This window comes from Oncorhynchus mykiss, chromosome Y, assembly GCF_013265735.2.
Source record: "Oncorhynchus mykiss isolate Arlee chromosome Y, USDA_OmykA_1.1, whole genome shotgun sequence".
Lineage (NCBI taxonomy): Eukaryota > Metazoa > Chordata > Actinopteri > Salmoniformes > Salmonidae > Oncorhynchus > Oncorhynchus mykiss.
Window position 1 is genome coordinate 13,613,690 of NC_048593.1, and position 20,167 is coordinate 13,633,856.

Below are 20,167 nucleotides of genomic sequence, written 5' to 3' on the forward strand. Positions count from 1 at the left end.
TTACAAGACTGTCCTTCTGCTATAACTGATATTTCTTATTCGTTTTTTAAGTTACAAGCCTGAAACCTTGAACATAGACTGCTGACACCCTGTGGAAGCCATAGGAATTGCATCCAGGGACCTAATTTTCAATATTTTCAATTATTGTGTTTTATATTCTCCTACATATATATGTATATTCTCCTATATATATATTTTTTATTTTTAAATTTTACTCCCTTTTCTCCCCAATTTCATGTTATTCAATTGTTAGTAGTTACTTGTCTTTTCGCTACAACTCCCGTACAGGCTCGGGAGAGACGAAGGTCGAAAGCCATGCGTCCTCCGAAACACAACCCAACCCAACCAAGCCGCACTGCTTCTTAACACAGCGTGCATCCAACCTGGAAGCCAGCCGCACCAATGTGTCGGAGGGAACACCGTGCACCTGTTAAAATGGTTAGCGTGCACTGCGCCCGGCCCACTACAGAAGTCGCTAGTGCGTGATGAGACAAGGATATCCCTACCGGCTAAACCCTCCCTAACCCGGACGACGCTAGGCCAATTGTGCATCGCACCACGGACCTCCCGGTCGCGGCCGGCTGCGACAGAGCCTGGGCGCGAACCCAGAGTCTCTGGTGGCACAGCTAGAGCACTGCGATGCAGTGCCCTAGACCACTGCGCGACCCGGGAGGCCTCTCCTACATTATTGTAACATTTATACAAACTTCAAAGTGTTTTCAGGGCCTGAGCTACAGGCAGTTTACTTTGGGCACGTCATTCAGACAGGAAGTGGAGAAAAAATGGGCCTAGCCCTAAGAAGTTTTAACAAAGCAACACTCCAGTTTAACTCCTCCTTCACATTTACTTGATTGTTCAACAGTGCAGAAGAGGGCTTCTGGTGTGGAGCAGAACTGATCAGTCACATCTATTTTTTTAGCTCCGCTACAAATTTGAAAGAAATCCTGAAATAAGTTCACCCTTAAGCTTAATGTGCCAGGAAAGGCAGTAATAGTTTACTAGCTTCTGAAACCCACAATGCCGACAAAGAAAAGTCACACCAAAAAGCCATACTTAACGAGTGAAAGTTTAGAGTCTGAGGACAAAGGCGCCGTGCTAGCTTCATGTGCTAGTGGTGGAAGCAGGACTGAGGTGATAAACAAGTGCAGTGCCATTAGCTCCAAAGATATCCTCAAAGCCATCAAAGATATGAATACAGAATTCTCTACAAATTTGAAAATGTACTGTCTGCAGTGGACAACGTTAAAAAGGCAGTCAAAGAATGTGCTGTTCAAATCTCTCAGGCTGAGGTACGCATCTCTGGAGCCGAAGACAACGTTAAGGAAGTCAAAGAATGTGCTGGGCAAATCTCTCAGGCTGAGGTACGCATCTCTGGCGCCGAAGACAACATTATACCCCTGCAGGCAACGATCACCTCTCTTGAGGAAAAGGTTGAATCGCATACCTCTAAACTAGTTGATTTGGAGGGCCGCAGCAGGAGATCAAACTTGAGAATAGTATATCTCCCCGGAGGCGCTGAGGGGAGCGATGCTTGCTCATTCCTAGAGCGGTGGCTTCCCGAGACTCTGGAGATGGAGCCAGAATTGATCCTTTATGAAGGATTTAAACTTAATAGAGATTTGGAGAGAAATGAAACCAGAGATGTGGAATACTCCTGTTACTCTTGCACTCACCAGACCTGTTCCCAAATTGACTATTTAAAAAAAAATCTCTGCAGCATTACGCTCTAAAATTGAAGATTGCTTCCATGATAGCATTGTCATCTCTAACCACTCTCCAGCATCTCTTATATATTGAGACTCTAAATTAGTTGGTGTTCCACCTAAATGGCACTTCCAACCTAAATGGCTGCAAGATACAAGTTTTACAGAATACATTGGACAGCAAATTTACCTATACTTTTCAATTAATACAACACAGACTTCAACTTGTACTAGATGGGAAGCCAGTAAAGCTTTCATAAGGGGTCAAATTATAAATTTCATCAGCTCCAAGTCAACAAATACTCAACAAAAAATGAAATTACTCGAAACCAAAATTAAAACTCTGTGGAGAGAGAAATTTTCCTCACTAATTCCACAAGGTGTTGCTCTTGCTCAGGGTTTGATATAACAGAATTCCTGCGGGTAGAGCTGCAGCAAGCTTATTGAGACTAAACCAATCATATTAAATCATATAAATCACAAGGGAGAAAAAGCTGGGAAGCTGTTGGCCTGGCGAATCAAACAGCAGCAAGCAGAGAGAGCAATCAATTCAGGATGCAGGGGGAGCTGTGATGGTAGACCCTCGGGAGATGAACAATACCTTTAAATCCTTTTATGAAAAATGATATGCATCAGAATATCCTCCTGAAACTGATACCCAGGCTATTTTTATTTTTTTAGATAGATTGGAGTTCCCCAATGTTTCAGATGAATCTCAGGACATTCTTAATGCTGAGCTGACTGTGGATGAAATGTCCAATGCAATTGACAGTATGAAGTTGGGGAGAGCATCTGGCCCAGGTGGGCTGCCCATTGACATCTACAAGAGATTTAATAACAAACTGCACTCCCCTCCTGGAGATGTTTTTTGGAATCTTATGAAAATGGTCTCCTGCCCCCTTCTTTAAGAGAAGCTCTGATCACTCTGCTTCTAAAACCCGGGAACGCTGCATACCAAATGTGATTCCTATCGTGCTATTTCACTTTTGAATTCTGACACTAAGGTTCTTAGTAAAGCACTTGTGAGGAGGTTGGAGGGTTTTCTCCCGGATGTGCTGGATAGAGACCAAAATGGCTTTATTCAAGGTCGTGAAGGATTTCATAATGTTAGGAGAGTGATAAATGTTCTACATACTAGATTTGGCTCGTCAGACACTGCAATCCTGTCGCTGGACCAGAGAAGGCCTTCGACAGGGTTGAGTGGCCCTACCTTTTTGAAGTGTTTTGTGGTGGTTGTGGTGAGAGCTTTTGTAAATAGATGAAGATACTATATACAAATCCCACTGCAGAGATCCTTACTACTAATTCAGAAATCTAAACCTTTTGACATCTGCAGGGGTTCTAGGCAGGGCTACCCTCATTCTCCTCTCCTGTTTATCCTAGCCATTGAGCCTCTAGCCATAGCTGTTAAGTCCCACCCCAATAGTTCAGGTATCAGAATAGATCAGCTGGAACATCGAATTGCCCTTTATGCAGACAATGTACATTTGTTTCTTACAGACTTGTGCAATTCCATACCCAAACTTATGGACCTAATCAAAGCGTTTGGGGCATTCTCAGGATACAACATAAATAACGCAAAATCCTCAATTATGACGCTAAAGGAGGAGGAAATTTGCCTAATATCCAGTGGTACGACTGGGCAGCTCAGCTTCGCACTGCTATGTACTATTTTACCTCCAAGTCTCTCCCTTCGTGGATGGGGATTGAAATGTCTTCAGTTGTACCCAAATCACCCCTTAACCTCTGCATTTACTCAGCTGATATCAAGACAAAACCAAAAAAATAATCCCTTTGTTTTTAATACGATCAGCGTTTGGTATGAGATGTAGAATTTCCTTGGTGAAACGCATTCTTTGTCATGTTTAGTTCTATCTGGGGAAACCACAGTTTCACTCCTGGGAGAGCTGATCCGGGTTTCCAACTATGGGCCAGAAAGGGTTCAAGGAAAGATCTGTATAAAGAAGGTATTTTTATGTCATTTGAAGAACTCATAGCAAAATATGACATTCCTAGAAAACATTTTTTTAAATGTTTTATTTACAGCTAAGGAGCTTCCTCACGGCTGCCCAAACCAAAATCTAACAGATCCCCTTCTGTCCACTTTAGAAAATACGATCTCAACCCATTGTAATGGTAGGGGTAGAATTTCCGCTCTATACAATATGAGTCTGGCTCAACCGAATCCTCTGCGCACAAACTGAACTCTTGGAAGGAAGATATTCGGGAGGACATAGTCTTGGACGAATGTGAGTAGTATATGTATTAAGGCTCAGACAGACTGAATACTCGGCTAAAACTATTGCAATACAACTGGTTGATACGAACATATGTAACCCATGCTAAGTTAAATACGTTTAGTAGTACAATTCCACATATATGCTACAAGTGCAATCACTCTAAAGGAACTCTGGTTCATTGTCTGTGGGGCTGTGAGAAAATTCAAGATTTTTGGAAGGAGGTATCAAAATTGTCACGCCCTGGTCTTAGTATTTTGTGTTTTCTTTATTATTTTGGTCAGGCCAGGGTGTGACATGGGTGATTTATGTGGTGTGTTTTGTCTTGGGGGATTTGTAGGTTATGGGATTGTGGTATAGTAGTCTAGGAAAGTCTATGGTTGCCTGGAGTGGTTCTCAATCAGAGGCAGGTGTTTATCGTTGTCTCTGATTGGGAACCATATTTAGGCAGCCATATTCTTTGAGTGTTTCGTGGGTGATTGTTCCTGTCTCTGTGTTTGTTTGCACCAGATAGGGCTGTTTCGGTTTGTCACGTTACGTTTAGTGTTTTGTATTGTTCGTTATTATCTTTATTAAAGATGTATCGAGATAACAACGCTGCATTTTGGTCCTCCTCTCTTTCACCGGAAGAAAACCTTAACAGAATCACCCACCACAACAGGACCAAGCGGCGTGGTGACAGGCAGCGGCAGCAGGAGCAGCGAAGTATGGACTATACGACTTGGGAGGAAAAAGACAGGTGGGCGGTCGACCCAGGGAGAGTGCCGGAGGATTCGCTGGAGCAGTGCGAGGAGGGTTATAGGAGAATGGAATTGAAGAGACGAGCACGGCGGCGTGGATGGAAGCCCGAGAGTCAGCCCCATAAATGTATTGGGGGGGGCACACAGGGAGTATGGCGAAGCCAGGTAGGAGACCTGCGCCAACTTCCTGTGCTTACCGGGGGGCTAGAAAGACCGGGCAGGCACCGTGTTATGCTGTGGAGAGCACGGTGTCTCCAGTGCGGGTGCATAGCCCGGTGCGGTACATACTAGCTCCTCGTATCGGCCGGGCTAGAGTGGGCATCGAGCCAAGTGTCATGAAGCCGGCTCTATGCATCTGGTCTCCAGTGCGTCTCCTTGGGCCGGCTTACATGGCACCAGCCTTGCGCACGGTGTCCCCGGTTCGCCTGCATAGCCCAGTGCGGGCTATTCCACCTCGCCGCACTGGCAGGGCGACCGGGAGCATTCAACCAGGTAAGGTTGGGCAGGCTCGGTGCTTAAGAGCTCCAGTGCGCCTGCACGGTCCTGTCTATCCAGTACCACCTCCACGCACCAGCCCTCCGGTGGCAGCTCCCTGCACCAGGCTTCCTGTGCGTGTCCTCGGCCCAGTACCACCAGTGCCAGCACCACGCATCAGGCCTACAGTGCGTCTCGCCTCTCCAGCGCTGCCAGAGCCTTCCTCCTCTCCAGCGCTGCCGGAGTCTCACGCCTGTCCAGCGCTGCCAGAGCCTTCCTTCTCTCCAGCGCTGCCGGAGTCTCCCGCCTGTCCAGCGCTGCCAGAGCTGCCAGTCTGCAAATGAGCAGCCAGAGCTGCCAGTCTGCAAGGAGCCGCCAGAGCTGCCAGTCTGCAAGGAGCCACCAGAGCTGCCAGTCTGCAAGGAGCCGCCAGAGCTGCCAGTCTGTAAGGAGCCGCCAGAGCTGCCAGTCTGCAAGGAGCCGCCAGAGCTGCCAGTCTGCAAGGAGCCGCCAGAGCTGCCAGTCTGCAAGGAGCCGCCAGAGCTGCCAGTCTGCAAGGAGCCGCCAGAGCTGCCAGTCTGCAAGGAGCCGCCAGAGCTGCCAGTATGCATGGAGCCGCCAGTCAGCATGGAGCAGCCAGAGCCGCCAGTCAGCATGGAGCAGCCAGAGCCGCCAGTCAGCCAGGATCCGCCAGATCCGCCAGTATGCCAGGATCCGCTAGATCCGCCATTCAGCCAGGATCCGCCATTCAGCCTGGATCCGCCAGTCAGCCAGGATCTGCCAGGATCCGCCAGTCAGCCAGGATCCGCCATTCAGCCAGGATCCGCCAGTCAGCCAGGATCTGCCAGATCCGCCAGTCAGCCAGGATCTACCAGAGTCATCAACCTGCCTGAGCTTCCTCTCAGTCCTGAGCTTCCTCTCAGTCCCGAGCTACCCCTCAGTCCCGAGCTACCCCTCAGTCCCGAGCTGTCCCTCAGTCCGGAGCTGCCCCTCAGTCCAGTGGGGCCCTTGTTTAGGGTTACTAGGCCAAGGTCGGCGGCGAGGGTCGCCAATCTAGGGACGCGATGTAAGTGGACTAAGACTATGTTGGAGTGGGGTCCACGTCCCGCGCCAGGGTGTGACATGGATTATTTATGTGGTGTGTTTTGTCTTGGGGTTTTTGTAGGTTATGGGATTGTGGTATAGTAGTCTAGGAAAGTCTATGGTTGCCTGGAGTGGTTCTCAATCAGAGGCAGGTGTTTATCGTTGTCTCTGATTGGGAACCATATTTAGGCAGCCATATTCTTTGAGTGTTTCGTGGGTGATTGTTCCTGTCTCTGTGTTTGTTTGCACCAGATAGGGCTGTTTCGGTTTGTCACGTTACGTTTAGTGTTTTGTATTGTTCGTTATTATCTTTATTAAAGATGTATCGAGATAACAACGCTGCATTTTGGTCCTCCTCTCTTTCACCGGAAGAAAACCTTAAAACACATATGACATCCCAAATAGTATCAGTAAAATTGCCTCGCCATCCCAAAGTGTTTATCCTGGGGTTCTACCCAATCAATCCTCATCTAAAGAACCAAGTACAAACACTTGTGCTTGTTGCAAGCAAAACACTTGATAGATCTTGCCTGGAAAAGTGTGAACAGGCCTAGTATTGCCCAATGGCTTAGGGGAATGTCGTCTTGCCTAAGAATGGAAAATATAACATTAAGTGTAAACAAGACACATTTGAAAAGGTTTGGGGACCATTTTGGTATTTTGTTGAGCAGAGTCAGGTGGGTGAAATATTGGCTAACGAAGGGAACTCTGGGTAGTGTACTATGCTTTGTGTGCATGCAGGGTGGTGGTGGTGAGAGATATCCAATTGGCTTGTGGCGCTGTGTTTCATCTGAAATTTGTCCCAAATATGTTCTATCCTATTGGATCAGACCACTATAAAATGTCCTTTTTGTGGTTTTATGCTTCTGTAACACTTTTGTTCTGTCTTAGATTTTTATTTCTTTATTAGTTATTTTGGGGTTGCTGTTAACTTTTGATGTGGTTTTGCTGTCATTTTGTTCATGTCATATTTCTGCTTATTAAAGAAGAAAAATCTATAAACATGTTGTTTAAAAAATAAATAAAAAAACAGTGCAGAAGAGAACCTCCCTCAACAGTTTTTTTTCCTACTCAGGACCAGAAATAGATATATTTATTTTACACCTGCTACGTTAGGTTACACACAGTTTGCTCAAGGAGCTACAGCACTATATCACACCTGTTATTTAAAATAAAATAGACTAATCTTCCATTGATTATTTGATTCAAGTTAGTGCTGGGCTGTAACAAAACCCTGCATCCACAGAGTGGAGGTTCCCTACTGGACAGGCTGTGTGAGAAGCCCTGGAGTGTACAGAGTAAAGCCCAACATCATCAGCCCTCTCACATGTGACTATTCACTTCACAACACTGCACTGTTGCTCTGTCCACAAGGGTAAACAACAACTGTTCTTACACAGACACACACGCATGCACGCACAAATGCGTGCACACACGTACACACCAGTGTTTGGGTGGCTTATCAACAACATGACTGAGGTCCTGTAGGGAATAGAGTGAGCTCATCACCAGGGCTTTGACGCTCAATAGCATCAATGATACCTTCTCGTACCATGAGAGAGAACGCGAGAGAAAGAGTCTCCCTCTCTCTATCTCTCACCTGTCCTCAACTCATGATACAGATCTATAAAGGCCATTCAGTTATTAGGCTGTAACGACAATAAGCCATCGTGTATCACTACACTTCACAGGTCTTCCTCCCAGTGTGCTAGACAATTACGTAAACGTGGGTCTGAATCGGCCCCATTCAGGCCTGATGTCCATTGGAAAGGACGATCCGCAATGTGAACGTGAACGGTTACCTCAGCCTCATTAGAAGTGGCGAAAGGAGTTCAATAACGTGAGGACGTTGCGTCGGTCCGCCCTCATGCTTTAATCACAAACACACACAGACACACAGCGTGTGTTGACATGCTCCTCACATTTACAACCCGTTTCTCAGATGTCCACATGTCATCCAGCCCAGCCAGCCCTGTCACGTCACATGTTACTTTGTCACTAGACTCTATACGACCCACGTGACACTGTGTCAGACGGATGACAACTACTTCCGGCGCCGACAGAGATGGCCGCCTCGCTTCGCGTTCCTAGGAAACTATGCAGTTTTTTGTTTTTTTACGTGTTATTTCTTACATTAGTACCCCAGGTCATCTTAGGTTTCATTACATACAGTCGAGAAGAACTACTGAATATAAGATCAGCGTCAACTCACCATCAGTACGACCAAGAATATGTTTTTCGCAACGCGGATCCTGTGTTCTGCCTTACAAACAGGACAACGGAGCGGATCCCATGCAGCGACCCAAAAAAACGACTCAGAAAAAGAGGGAAACGAGGCGGTCTTCTGGTCAGACTCCGGAGACGGGCACACCGTGCACCACTCCCTAGCATTCTTCTTGCCAATGTCCAGTCTCTTGACAACAAGGTTGATGAAATCTGAGCAAGGGTAGCATTCCAGAGGGACATCAGAGACTGTAACGTTCTTTGCTTCACGGAAACGTGGCTCACTGGAGAGACGCTATCTGAGGCGGTGCAGCCAACGGGTTTCTCCACGCATCGCGCAGACAGAAACAAACATCTTTCTGGTAAGAAGAGGGGCGGGGGCGTATGCCTTATGGCTAACGTGACATGGTGTGATGAAAGAAACATACAGGAACTCAAATCCTTCTGTTCACCTGATTTAGAATTCCTCACAATCAAATGTAGACCGCATTATCTACCAAGAGAATTCTCTTCGATTATAATCACAGCCGTATATATCCCCCCCCAAGCAGACACATCGATGGCTCTGAATGAACTTTATTTGACTCTTTGCAAACTGGAAACCATTTATCCGGAGGCTGCATCCATTGTAGCTGGGGATTTTAACAAGGCTAATCTGAAAACAAGACTCCCTAAATTTTATCAGCATATCGATTGCGCAACCAGGGGTGGAAAGACCTTGGATCATTGTTACTCTAACTTCCGCGACGCATATAAGGCCCTGCCCCACCCCCCTTTCGGAAAAGCTGACCACGACTCCATTTTGTTGATCCCTGCCTACAGACAGAAACTAAAACAAGAGGCTCCCACGCTGAGGTCTGTCCAACGCTGGTCCGACCAAGCTGACTCCACACTCCAAGACTGCTTCCATCACGTGGACTGGGACATGTTTCGTATTGCGTCAGACAACAACATTGACGAATACGCTGATTCGGTGTGCGAGTTCATTAGAACGTGCGTTGAAGATGTCGTTCCCATAGCAACGATTAAAACATTCCTTAACCAGAAACCGTGGATTGATGGCAGCATTCGCGTGAAACTGAAAGCGCGAACCACTGCTTTTAATCAGGGCAAGGTGTCTGGTAACATGACCGAATACAAACAGTGCAGCTATTCCCTCCGCAAGGCTATCAAACAAGCTAAGCGTGAGTACAGAGACAAAGTAGAATCTCAATTCAACGGCTCAGACACAAGAGGCATGTGGCAGGGTCTACAGTCAATCACGGACTACAGGAAGAAATCCAGCCCAGTCACGGACCAGGATGTCCTGCTCCCAGGCAGACTTAATAACTTTTTTTCCCGCTTTGAGGACAATACAGTGCCACTGACACGGCCTGCAACGAAAACATGCGGTCTCTCCTTCACTGCAGCCGAGGTGAGTAAGACATTTAAACGTGTTAACCCTCGCAAGGCTGCAGGCCCAGACGGCATCCCCAGCCGCGCCCTCAGAGCATGCACAGACCAGCTGGCCGGTGTGTTTACGGACATATTCAATCAATCCCTATACCAGTATGCTGTTCCCACATGCTTCAAGAGGGCCACCATTGTTCCTGTTCCCAAGAAAGCTAAGGTAACTGAGCTAAACGACTACCGCCCCGTAGCACTCACTTCCGTCATCATGAAGTGCTTTGAGAGACTAGTCAAGGACCATATCACCTCCACCCTACCTGACACCCTAGACCCACTCCAATTTGCTTACCACCCAAATAGGTCCACAGACGATGCAATCTCAACCACACTGCACACTGCCCTAACCCATCTGGACAAGAGGAATACCTATGTGAGAATGCTGTTCATCGACTACAGCTCGGCATTCAACACCATAGTACCCTCCAAGCTCGTCATCAAGCTCGAGACCCTGGGTCTCGACCCCGCCCTGTGCAACTGGGTACTGGACTTCCTGACGGGCCGCCCCCAGGTGGTGAGGGTAGGCAACAACATCTCCTCCCCGCTGATCCTCAACACTGGGGCCCCACAAGGGTGCGTTCTGAGCCCTCTCCTGTACTCCCTGTTCACCCACGACTGCGTGGCCACGCACGCCTCCAACTCAATCATCAAGTTTGCGGACGACACAACAGTGGTAGGCTTGATTACCAACAACGACGAGACGGCCTACAGGGTGGAGGTGAGGGCCCTCGGAGTGTGGTGTCAGGAAAATAACCTCACACTCAACGTCAACAAAACTAAGGAGATGTACATATTCTTTATCCCCTTACACTGTGTATAAGACAGTAGTTTTGGAATTGTTAGTTAGATTACTTGTTGGTTATTACTGCATTGTCGGAACTAGAAGCACAAGCATTTCGCTACACTCGCATTAACATCTGCTAACCATGTGTATGTGACAAATACAATTTGATTTGATTTGATTACAGATGAGAGATGTCAGTCAGTTGGTCAGTTAATTAATCCGTCAGTTTGTCTATCAATCAATTAGTCAATAATGTTTTATTGTTATAATGCTGTTTGTACCCTGACACATTTGTCACATAATCCATAACAGCAACCCAGGCCTATGCCCTCAGAGAGCAGAAAGTACACCTACCAAACAATGTCAAACCTATGCCTGCTTTATTACGCATGATTGCGCCTCAGAGGATTCAAAGTGTCACTTAACAGTTTTGAGCAATGAGTTCATAGAGCGGTTGTTTGACGAAATGAGTCCTTTTTTTTCATCCTTCAGGTATTTTAAGTAGAAGTTGCACACCAATATTGGTTTTTAAAAGCCTGTTATATGAAACAAAGTGCCTTTTAATATAGACCACATGGAGAATTCAATAAATCTGTTTTTTTATTTATTTTTTTTGAATAAAGACTTGCTATTGTGCCAAAATTCTGCATTTTGATATGTCTCTCTGTGCAACCTCTATGTGACTTCTCGGGAGGTTTAAACCTCCTTAACCCCAACGTTTCTACAAGTGTTCACCTTCATGATAACGCCCCTAGTTATTTTGTTGCTTTGACTAAGTTATTTCGGAAGATGATTATTTAATGTGATTAGTGATTCATGTTAAAGCTGGAATCCTTAAAGAGATCATTCCGGGATTTTGGCAATGGGGCCCTTTATCTACGTCCACAGAGTCAGGTGAACTCTTGGAGACCATTTTCGTCTCTGCGTGCAGTGTGAAGGAAGTTGCTATCTAACGTTTGCACAATTGCCGACTAGCGTTAGCGCATTCACTGGAGGACATTGCACTAACGTTAGTTAGCATTGGCTTGCGACACTACCTCTACGTCTGTCATACTGGACGCAGATACATTAAAATGGTATCCATGAGTTCATCTGACTCCAGGGAAGTAGATTAAGGTCACTAGGTGTACGGTGTTTCCTCCAACACATTGGTGCGGCTGGCTTCCGGGTTGGATGTTAAGAAGCAGTGCGGCTTGGTGGGGTTGTGTTTCGGAGGACGCGTGGCTCTCGACCTTCGTCTCTCCTGAGCCCGTACGGGAGTTGTAGCGATGAGGCAAGACAGAATCTACGAACAATTGGATACCACGAAATTTGGGAGGAAAAGGGGGTAAAAAAAACGTTTTACCCTTATATATTTGAATTCTCATTTTAATATTGTGAATCCTTTTAAAATATTTTTTCAAAGGAAACATTACAAACATCTAATTGTCAAATTATAGTGAAAGAGCGGGTGAGCTGGTTCTACTCTTTTTTTGGGGCAATTTTCTGGTGTTTTGTGGTAAAAAACCCTGTTACCCATAGATAGACTGACTAAAAATGTTTTAACAACTACATGCCTTTTTGTGTGAAGCTGGCAGCTGGCCCTTTCCTGCAGTCAAATGACTAGTGGCCTCAAATGTGGATTGTTATTGATATATATATATATATTATTTTTTCTTCTTTTCTTTTACAGCCAAAAATCTAGTGTTTATATGTCCATTTAAATATATATATATATATGTATGTCTTCTGTGACGTATATAAAGTGTAATATTGGGACGCAAACTCAAAATGTAATACATTTCAACTCTATATCTGACATGGTACAGGTGTCTTCTTTTTTAAGCCCATAATCATGTGTGTGAGGTGTATATTTTGGTTTCAAAGTAGATTTGTATAAGACTACCAAGAAACACTGTGTGACCCTGATTTAGCCCACTGCAGTAAAAGGTTCAATTGCCCCTCTGTTGCACACAGCTACACACCCTGTCATAAGAGCTGATTTAAGATGAAATCATCAACCCTGTTACTTGATTTGGCAGTTAATAAGCACTTATCATAGTCATTTTTCTTATTTAACTTCTTGAGATTGAAAACATGTTTTTTATTAAGTTGAACATTTGCTCATCATGACATAATGCTAAAATGATGTTATGTTAAAAAAAAACGTACACTACCCAAAAGGGTTAGGGTTCATTATAATGTTCGTTATCATGCATCGTACTTTCACCATGGTGTCACTCATTCACTCACTCACTCACTCACCCTAACCTTTCAGAAATGAAAAGTTGTTGTGATGACACCAGCTGACAAATCTTACCAGACTACAACTTCCATCTCTGTATTTTATGTATGATTCGATGAATCACTCCAGGAATGCCCGAGCTACCTATAGGGTATGCCCCCAAAACAAAACAAAACCCGTTTGCTAATTCTACCACAACACACTGACTGCACATAGATAGATAACAAACAATAATAAGACATTCCATGAACACAAAACGTTATTCATGAATGATATCAGTCTAGCTATACCCCCACGCAAGACGGAATAAGCTTCATGGATAATTGGTTTTAATTAGGAGCAGCTAATTGATACGATACTACAATGTTTGGCCTTCTGAATAGGTCGGGAGTTCGGCTGAACAGAATACAGGCCTACGTGAACTGATTGATTCATTCCCTGTGATTGTGAAAGAGCGAATCTATCTACCTTGACACTGGTGTGACTGGTCTGGGTCTCAGCCTCGATGCAGATGTGTCCCCGGCTGTTCTCTCTTCTCTCTCGTTGAGAGTTGGTTCCGGAGTGCCTGCTCTGGTAGGTGATGACGGATGAGATGGTATCGGCCGCGTCCGTCTTGATAAACAGCCCATGTAGGGTGGCCGCGGTGCCCTGCGAGATAGTGGTGGTTTGGTGCGGAGAATTGGACTCGTCCGAGTCTCGGCAGTAGATCACACCGCTCTGGGAGACGTGGATGCTGGGAGCGCAGCCCATGCCTCACCGCGGGTACGGTGCCAGCTCTCAAATGACAGTAAACAGCGCTGAGTTATCACTCTCGCCGATGTCTGGCGCTGCGGCCGCTGTTCTCTCCGAGCATCGGCTGCTCCTGGTTGTCTCTCACCAGTGGCCGGTTGAACACATCAAGGGGAGAACGAAAGGTCCTTCATCGCTCTAGTATCGACGCTGAGCCCTCTGCTCTGTTAATTCATGCAATGCGCTCGGCTCCTCGATTCGTTATGTGGAGCTCAATGTGATTTCCTCTGTGATCTGTCCAGCTGCCGCTGCGTTTTACATTCAGTCGTTCAGTGAGAAAATAGCATAATTTACGTTATTATAGACTGCAGCATATAGGCGTTATGTAATTCCATCATGGCTCGCAATAATGTCGATTGATGAAATGATTTTCTCTAGCCTATAGGCTATAGCCCAGCCTGCGAACGTAACCATCTGTAACCACCAGGCTGTCCTTAAATTATGTCAACAAAGACGCTACTATTCTCATCCTATCCAAATCATATTTGATTGGAAGAAGACAAACGCGCATGAAATCGCTGGATCACACTCGCTCATGTCTTCACTATCTGGCCATCGCATTTCGTTGGCTGAGGTCTCGCTCTGTCTTCTCTTTCTCTTCTCTCTCTCTCTCTCTCTCTGTTCTCTCTCACTCTTCAATTCAATTAATTTTAAACGGCTTTATCGGCATGGGAAACACATGTTTACATTGGTAAAAGCAAGTGAAATAGATAATAAACAAAAGTGAAACAAACAAAACAATTGTACAGTAAATATTACACTCACAAAAGCTCAAAAGGAATAGAGACACTTCAAATGTCATATTCGGGCTAGATAGTGTTGTAACGATGTGCAAATAGGCAAGGCACAAAAGGGAAAATAATGATTGTATAGGCTGCTGTGCTGTCATCCTCTCCAGTGCGCACAATCACAGCCGGTCACCACTGGTCAGCAATTGGAAGACTGGAACAATATCCATAGGTGTCAAGTAGACGTCCGACAAAACGTAGTGAGTAACACATGCACTTATGATCTGTAAATGTGTCTCTAGGCTATCAATTATTGTCTAATTTCACCTGCCACTGTAATCATAAACATACACAAACACAGAAAATAACAAGAGACAAATCATTTGAATAAAACAAAATGTGGGTGAGAGAGAGAGAGAGAGAGAGAGAGAGAGAGAGAGAGTGCATGTGAGAGAGATTGTGTGTGTGTGTTTCATATGATAAATCCACAATAACTTCTCCAGGCAGCAGCTGACCTTTTACAAAGATATTGGACCAGCTTACCTAAGTATCCTACCCTGAACTATTTACAGGACAAATGAAATAAAAAATAACCTTAGATTAGTGTCTAGGTAGGGCTTAGGGCTAATACTTATGCAAATTACAAAAAAAGCAATAAAACTGTCCCAACCCATAAAAATCTGTGAAATGTTCTTGACGGACACAGAACATGTATTCAACATCAAATGAATAACATGAAAAAAAGCACTTCAGACTACTTAAGAGTGTACGTAGCACGCAAACATTCATGCGCACAGTGGTGGAAAAAGTACCCAACTGTCATTCTTGAGTAAAAGTACAAATATCTTAACAGAAAATGACTCGAGTAAAAGTGAAAGTCACCCAGTAAATGACATACATGAGTAAAAGTTGAAAAGTATTTGGTTTTAAATGTACTTAAGTATCAAAAGTAAATGTAATTGCAGAAATATACTTAAATACAAAAAGTACAAGTATAAATCATTTTACATTCCATATATTTAGCAAACCAGACGGCACAATTTTCTTGTTTTTAAAATGTATGGAGAGCCAGGGGCGCACTCCAACACTCAGACATAATTTACAAACAAAGCCTGTGTGTTTAATGAGTCTACCAGATCAGAGGCAGTAGGGATGACCAGGGATGTTCTCTGTTTAATGAGTCCTCCAGATCAGAGGCAGTAGGGATGACCAGGGATGTTCTCTGTTTAATGAGTCTACCAGATCAGAGGCAGTAGGGATGACCAGGGATGTTCTCTGTTTAATGAGTCTACCAGATCAGAGGCAGTAGGAATGACCAGGGATGTTCTCTGTTTAGTGAGTCCTCCAGATCAGAGGCAGTAGAGATGACCAGGGATGTTCTCTGTTTAATGAGTCCTCCAGATCAGAGGCAGTAGGGATGACCAGGGATGTTCTCTGTTTAGTGAGTCCTCCAGATCAGAGGCAGTAGGGATGACCAGGGATGTTCTCTGTTTAATGAGTCCTCCAGATCAGAGGCAGTAGAGATGACCAGGGATGTTCTCTGTTTAGTGAGTCCACCAGATCAGAGGCAGTAGGGATGACCAGGGATGTTCTCTGTTTAGTGAGTCCTCCAGATCAGAGGCAGTAGGAATGACCAGGGATGTTCTCTGTTTAGTGAGTCCTCCAGATCAGAGGCAGTAGGGATGACCAGGGATGTTCTCTGTTTAATGAGTCTACCAGATCAGAGGCAGTAGGAATGACCAGGGATGTTCTCTGTTTAGTGAGTCCTCCAGATCAGAGGCAGTAGGAATGACCAGGGATGTTCTCTGTTTAGTGAGTCCTCCAGATCAGAGGCAGTAGGGATGACCAGGGATGTTCTCTGTTTAATGAGTCTACCAGATCAGAGGCAGTAGGAATGACCAGGGATGTTCTCTGTTTAGTGAGTCCGCCAGATCAGAGGCAGTAGGAATGACCAGGGATGTTCTCTGTTTAATGAGTCTACCAGATCAGAGGCAGTAGGAATGACCAGGGATGTTCTCTGTTTAGTGAGTCCTCCAGATCAGAGGCAGTAGGGATGACCAGGGATGTTCTCTGTTTAGTGAGTCCTCCAGATCAGAGGCAGTAGGGATGACCAGGGATGTTCTCTGTTTAGTGAGTCCTCCAGATCAGAGGCAGTAGGGATGACCAGGGATGTTCTCTGTTTAATGAGTCTACCAGATCAGAGGCAGTAGGAATGACCAGGGATGTTCTCTTGATAAGTGCGTGATTTGTATAAAAAAATCTATCCTACTAAGCATTCGAATAGATACCCCCAAAACGACTTAAGTAGTACTTTAAAGTATTTTTACTTAAGTACTTTACACCGCTGCACGCACGCACGCACACAAACACGTGTCACACGTCACGTCCACACATCTCACATGTAGGTGGATCACAGGAGCAAAACAGAGAAATGATGATGTGATATGTAAATCAAGGTCCATAACGTAGTTGATCTGATATCTTGATTCTATTGGTGCAAACCAAGAAAATAAACTGTTTTTCCATAACAGCAAATAGACATCCAAGGCTAGTATGATTGACATTCTGTCTGTTCTATAGGTTGTGGCTTCCCTCAGTGTGCCTACCACAAACCATCATGCAGAGTAGACACTCACCATGGCAACAGGTGTTTACATTACATCTCCCATATAGTATCCCGCATCAGTGACATGCAAGAGGAAAGTATGATGGCCTAGTCAAATAAAGTCAAATTGTATTGGTCACATATGCTGAATACAACAGACATTACCATGAAATACTTACTTACAAACCCATTACAAATAATGCAGAGTTAAAAAGACAAATATTTGCTAAATACAGAAGGAAAAATAGTAACACAATAAAATAACAATAACGAGACTATATACACTATATATAAAAAAGTATGTGGACACCCCTTCAAATGAACGGATTCAGCTATTTCAGCCACACCCGTTGCTGACAGGTGAATCAAATTGACCACACAGCCATGCGATCTCCATAGACAAACATTGGCAGTAGAACGGCGTACCAGTGCCTAGTCAATGTGCAGGGGTACAAGATAGTTTGAGGTAATTGAGGTAATACAGCGTCTCCAAGTAGGTCGGGGGTAAAAGTGACTAGGCAATCAGGATAGATAAGAGTAGCAGCAGCACATGTGAAGAGTGTGAAACTGTTGTCTGTGTGCGAGTGTGTGTGGCGTTAATATGCATGTGTGTATGAGCGTACGTAGTGTGTGTATCTGTGTGTTGGAGTGTCAGTGTAGGATGTGTGAGTGTGTGGGTAGTCTACTGAGTGTGCATAGAGCCAGTGCAAGAGAGTCAGTGCAAAAAAATAAAGATACGAAAAAATGAAGAATAAAGGGGATCAATGTAAATGGTTTGGGTGGCCATTTTATGAACTGTTCAGCAGTCTTATAACTTGTGGGTAGATGTTCAGGAGCCTTTTTGTCACAGACTTGGCGCTCCAGTATCGCTTGTGGTGCGGTAGCAGAGAGAACAGTCTATGACCTGGGTGGCTGGAGTCTTTGACACAGCCTGGTATAGAGGTCCTGGATGGCTGGGAAATCGAGCCCAGTACATGTACTGGGCTGTACACACTACTGTCTGCAGCGCCTTGTGGTCGGATGGCGAGCAGTTGCCGTACCAGGCGGTGATGCAGCCCGTCAAGATGTTCTCAATGGTGCAGCTGTAGAACTTTTTGAGGATCTGAGGGAGCTATGCCAAATCTTTACAGCCTCCGTGGGAAGAGGCGTCGTCGTGCCCTCTTCACGACTGTGCTTTCGTGTTTGGACCATGATAGGTCCTTAGTGATGCGGACACGGAGGAACTTAAAGCTCTCGTCCTGCTCCTCTACAGCCCCGTCGATGTAAATGAGAGCATGAACAGCAGTGGTACAGTTATACTTCCTACTGTACTGAAACTGTCACCGTACTGATAAACGCAACAACTTGCGACTCTCGTCAGTGTGTACTAAGCCGAATGCAATGGAATTCACTTCATATGTATACACTGTATTCTAGTCAAGTCTTACCCTATGTAATTACTACTGTACACACATTTTCTATTCATATACTGCCCATAATGTCTATACACACCATCATATACATTCATATTCCGGACTCAGACATTGCACATTTCGCTACACCCGCAATAACATTGCAAAATATGTGTACGTGACCAATAAAATTTGATTCGAATTAGGACTACTGGAAAGCTGTTGGCCACCTAAACAGAGTTTCCACTGTGAGCTCCTGGAAACACACTCCATAAATCCAATCATTAATTGATTGATGAGGAAGTGTTGGGTAATCTAAGCTATCTATATGTGTGTAGGTGATACAGTATATCCTGCACCTTTAAAGTCCAAAGGTCACATTTGATATTAATTACTGACTTGACTTGTTTGGTTTTGTACACATGGTTAGTGTTCAGGGACTTGAGAGTCGTTGAAAGAGGGGGGGGGGGGGGGGACTGTGGATGTTTTTGAGGCATGAAGTGCCTATTGCCTGGCAACTAGCTTAGACATAGTGTAAATCAAACAGTACCAAGGACAAAACAATCAAATTCTTGGCACAGTGGGGGAAACGCTGTACACTGCATGATTCCCTTAATCTGATTTGAACCAAATTGTGTCTTATGATCTGATTATAACCAGGTTATAAAGTAACAGTGGGGTTACATCCACACATTAACACCTTCAAATGTGTCCTTAAATTATAATACAACCATGTATCCTGAGTGCATATGCACAAAACAGGAAGAAACATACAGTATGTATTGCTATACTAATTCACATTTCAGTAGGCTCACCTTACTTACTCCGAAGGCTGCCCCCTGCCGGCAAGGTCGCCTCTCTGCACCAATGACTACAGTCTGTTATAAAATACATCTCTCTCGATTGAGTGAGTAGGCCAAAATGTCTGTCACCAAAATCAGTTCAAGGGGAACATTTCTTTCCCTTATAAAATATTAAATCTATATGGAGCTTCCAGTAGCCTATGTAAATGATGCATATAGTGGCAGTTTACAGTTGAGTCATTTAGCAGACGCTTTTTATTCAGAACGACTAACCGGAGCGATCATGTCGAAGTGCCTTGCTTATGGACACCAACAGATTGTTCACCTATTCGGCTCGGGGATTGGAACCAGTGCCCATACGGTTACTGGCCCAACGCTCTAGGCTACCTATAGTAAAATAAATTACCTTACATAATAAAAACAGTACACATTGAAATTCACCAAACGTATTTATAGGTCAATTCCGCAACGTTTCTTATCAAGAGCCATTCGTGGTAAACCTGTATAAAATTCCACAGCATACCTGATGGGTTGAATAAAAATAACAATCAAGTTGGCCTGCACCTCTATCCCTACACGTATTTTCCCTGTACGTTTTCTGGATTACTACTCAAGCGCAAGAGAGACCTTGTTTCCTCTTCATCAGTATTAACGGTTTACAGTTGCCTTACCTTTTGAGGTCCATTGAACAATTCACTTTCTTCTGTCGAAGTCCGACTCATGTCTTGAACCAGGGTTAGGTCCTTTACGAGTAGTAAAACGTTGGGATGAATAATTCCTGTCTAGAAACGCGCGAAACTGCATCCGCGGTTCTCGGTCGTGCTGCCCATCGAGTTAACGGATGGATGGCGGAGGACCCGAGATATTGGCGAACTTAAAGACGGTTGGTTATAACTTCTGAGAAACTTTTTCGGCTCCGCTTCAGGCGGGCAACAGG

At 44.8% G+C, this 20,167-nt stretch overlaps 1 protein-coding gene across 2 annotated transcripts in view; it reads right to left on the bottom strand.

Annotated features, from left to right (window-relative positions):
• The window catches only part of LOC110509326 (high affinity cAMP-specific and IBMX-insensitive 3',5'-cyclic phosphodiesterase 8B), a 94,102-nt gene extending 73,952 nt beyond the window's left edge, over nucleotides 1–20,150 (bottom strand). Inside the window, exon 1 of one of the 2 annotated variants that reach the window (XM_036967466.1) lies at nucleotides 19,902–20,150. In XM_036967466.1, the coding sequence (XP_036823361.1) occupies nucleotides 19,902–19,952 (51 nt within the window). In that variant the 5' untranslated portion in view covers nucleotides 19,953–20,150. Of the gene's footprint in view, nucleotides 1–13,382; nucleotides 14,291–19,901 lie in introns of those variants that run through there. The other variant, XM_036967465.1, reaches the window with a different exon arrangement.
• Nucleotides 20,151–20,167: the final 17 nt, after the last annotated feature.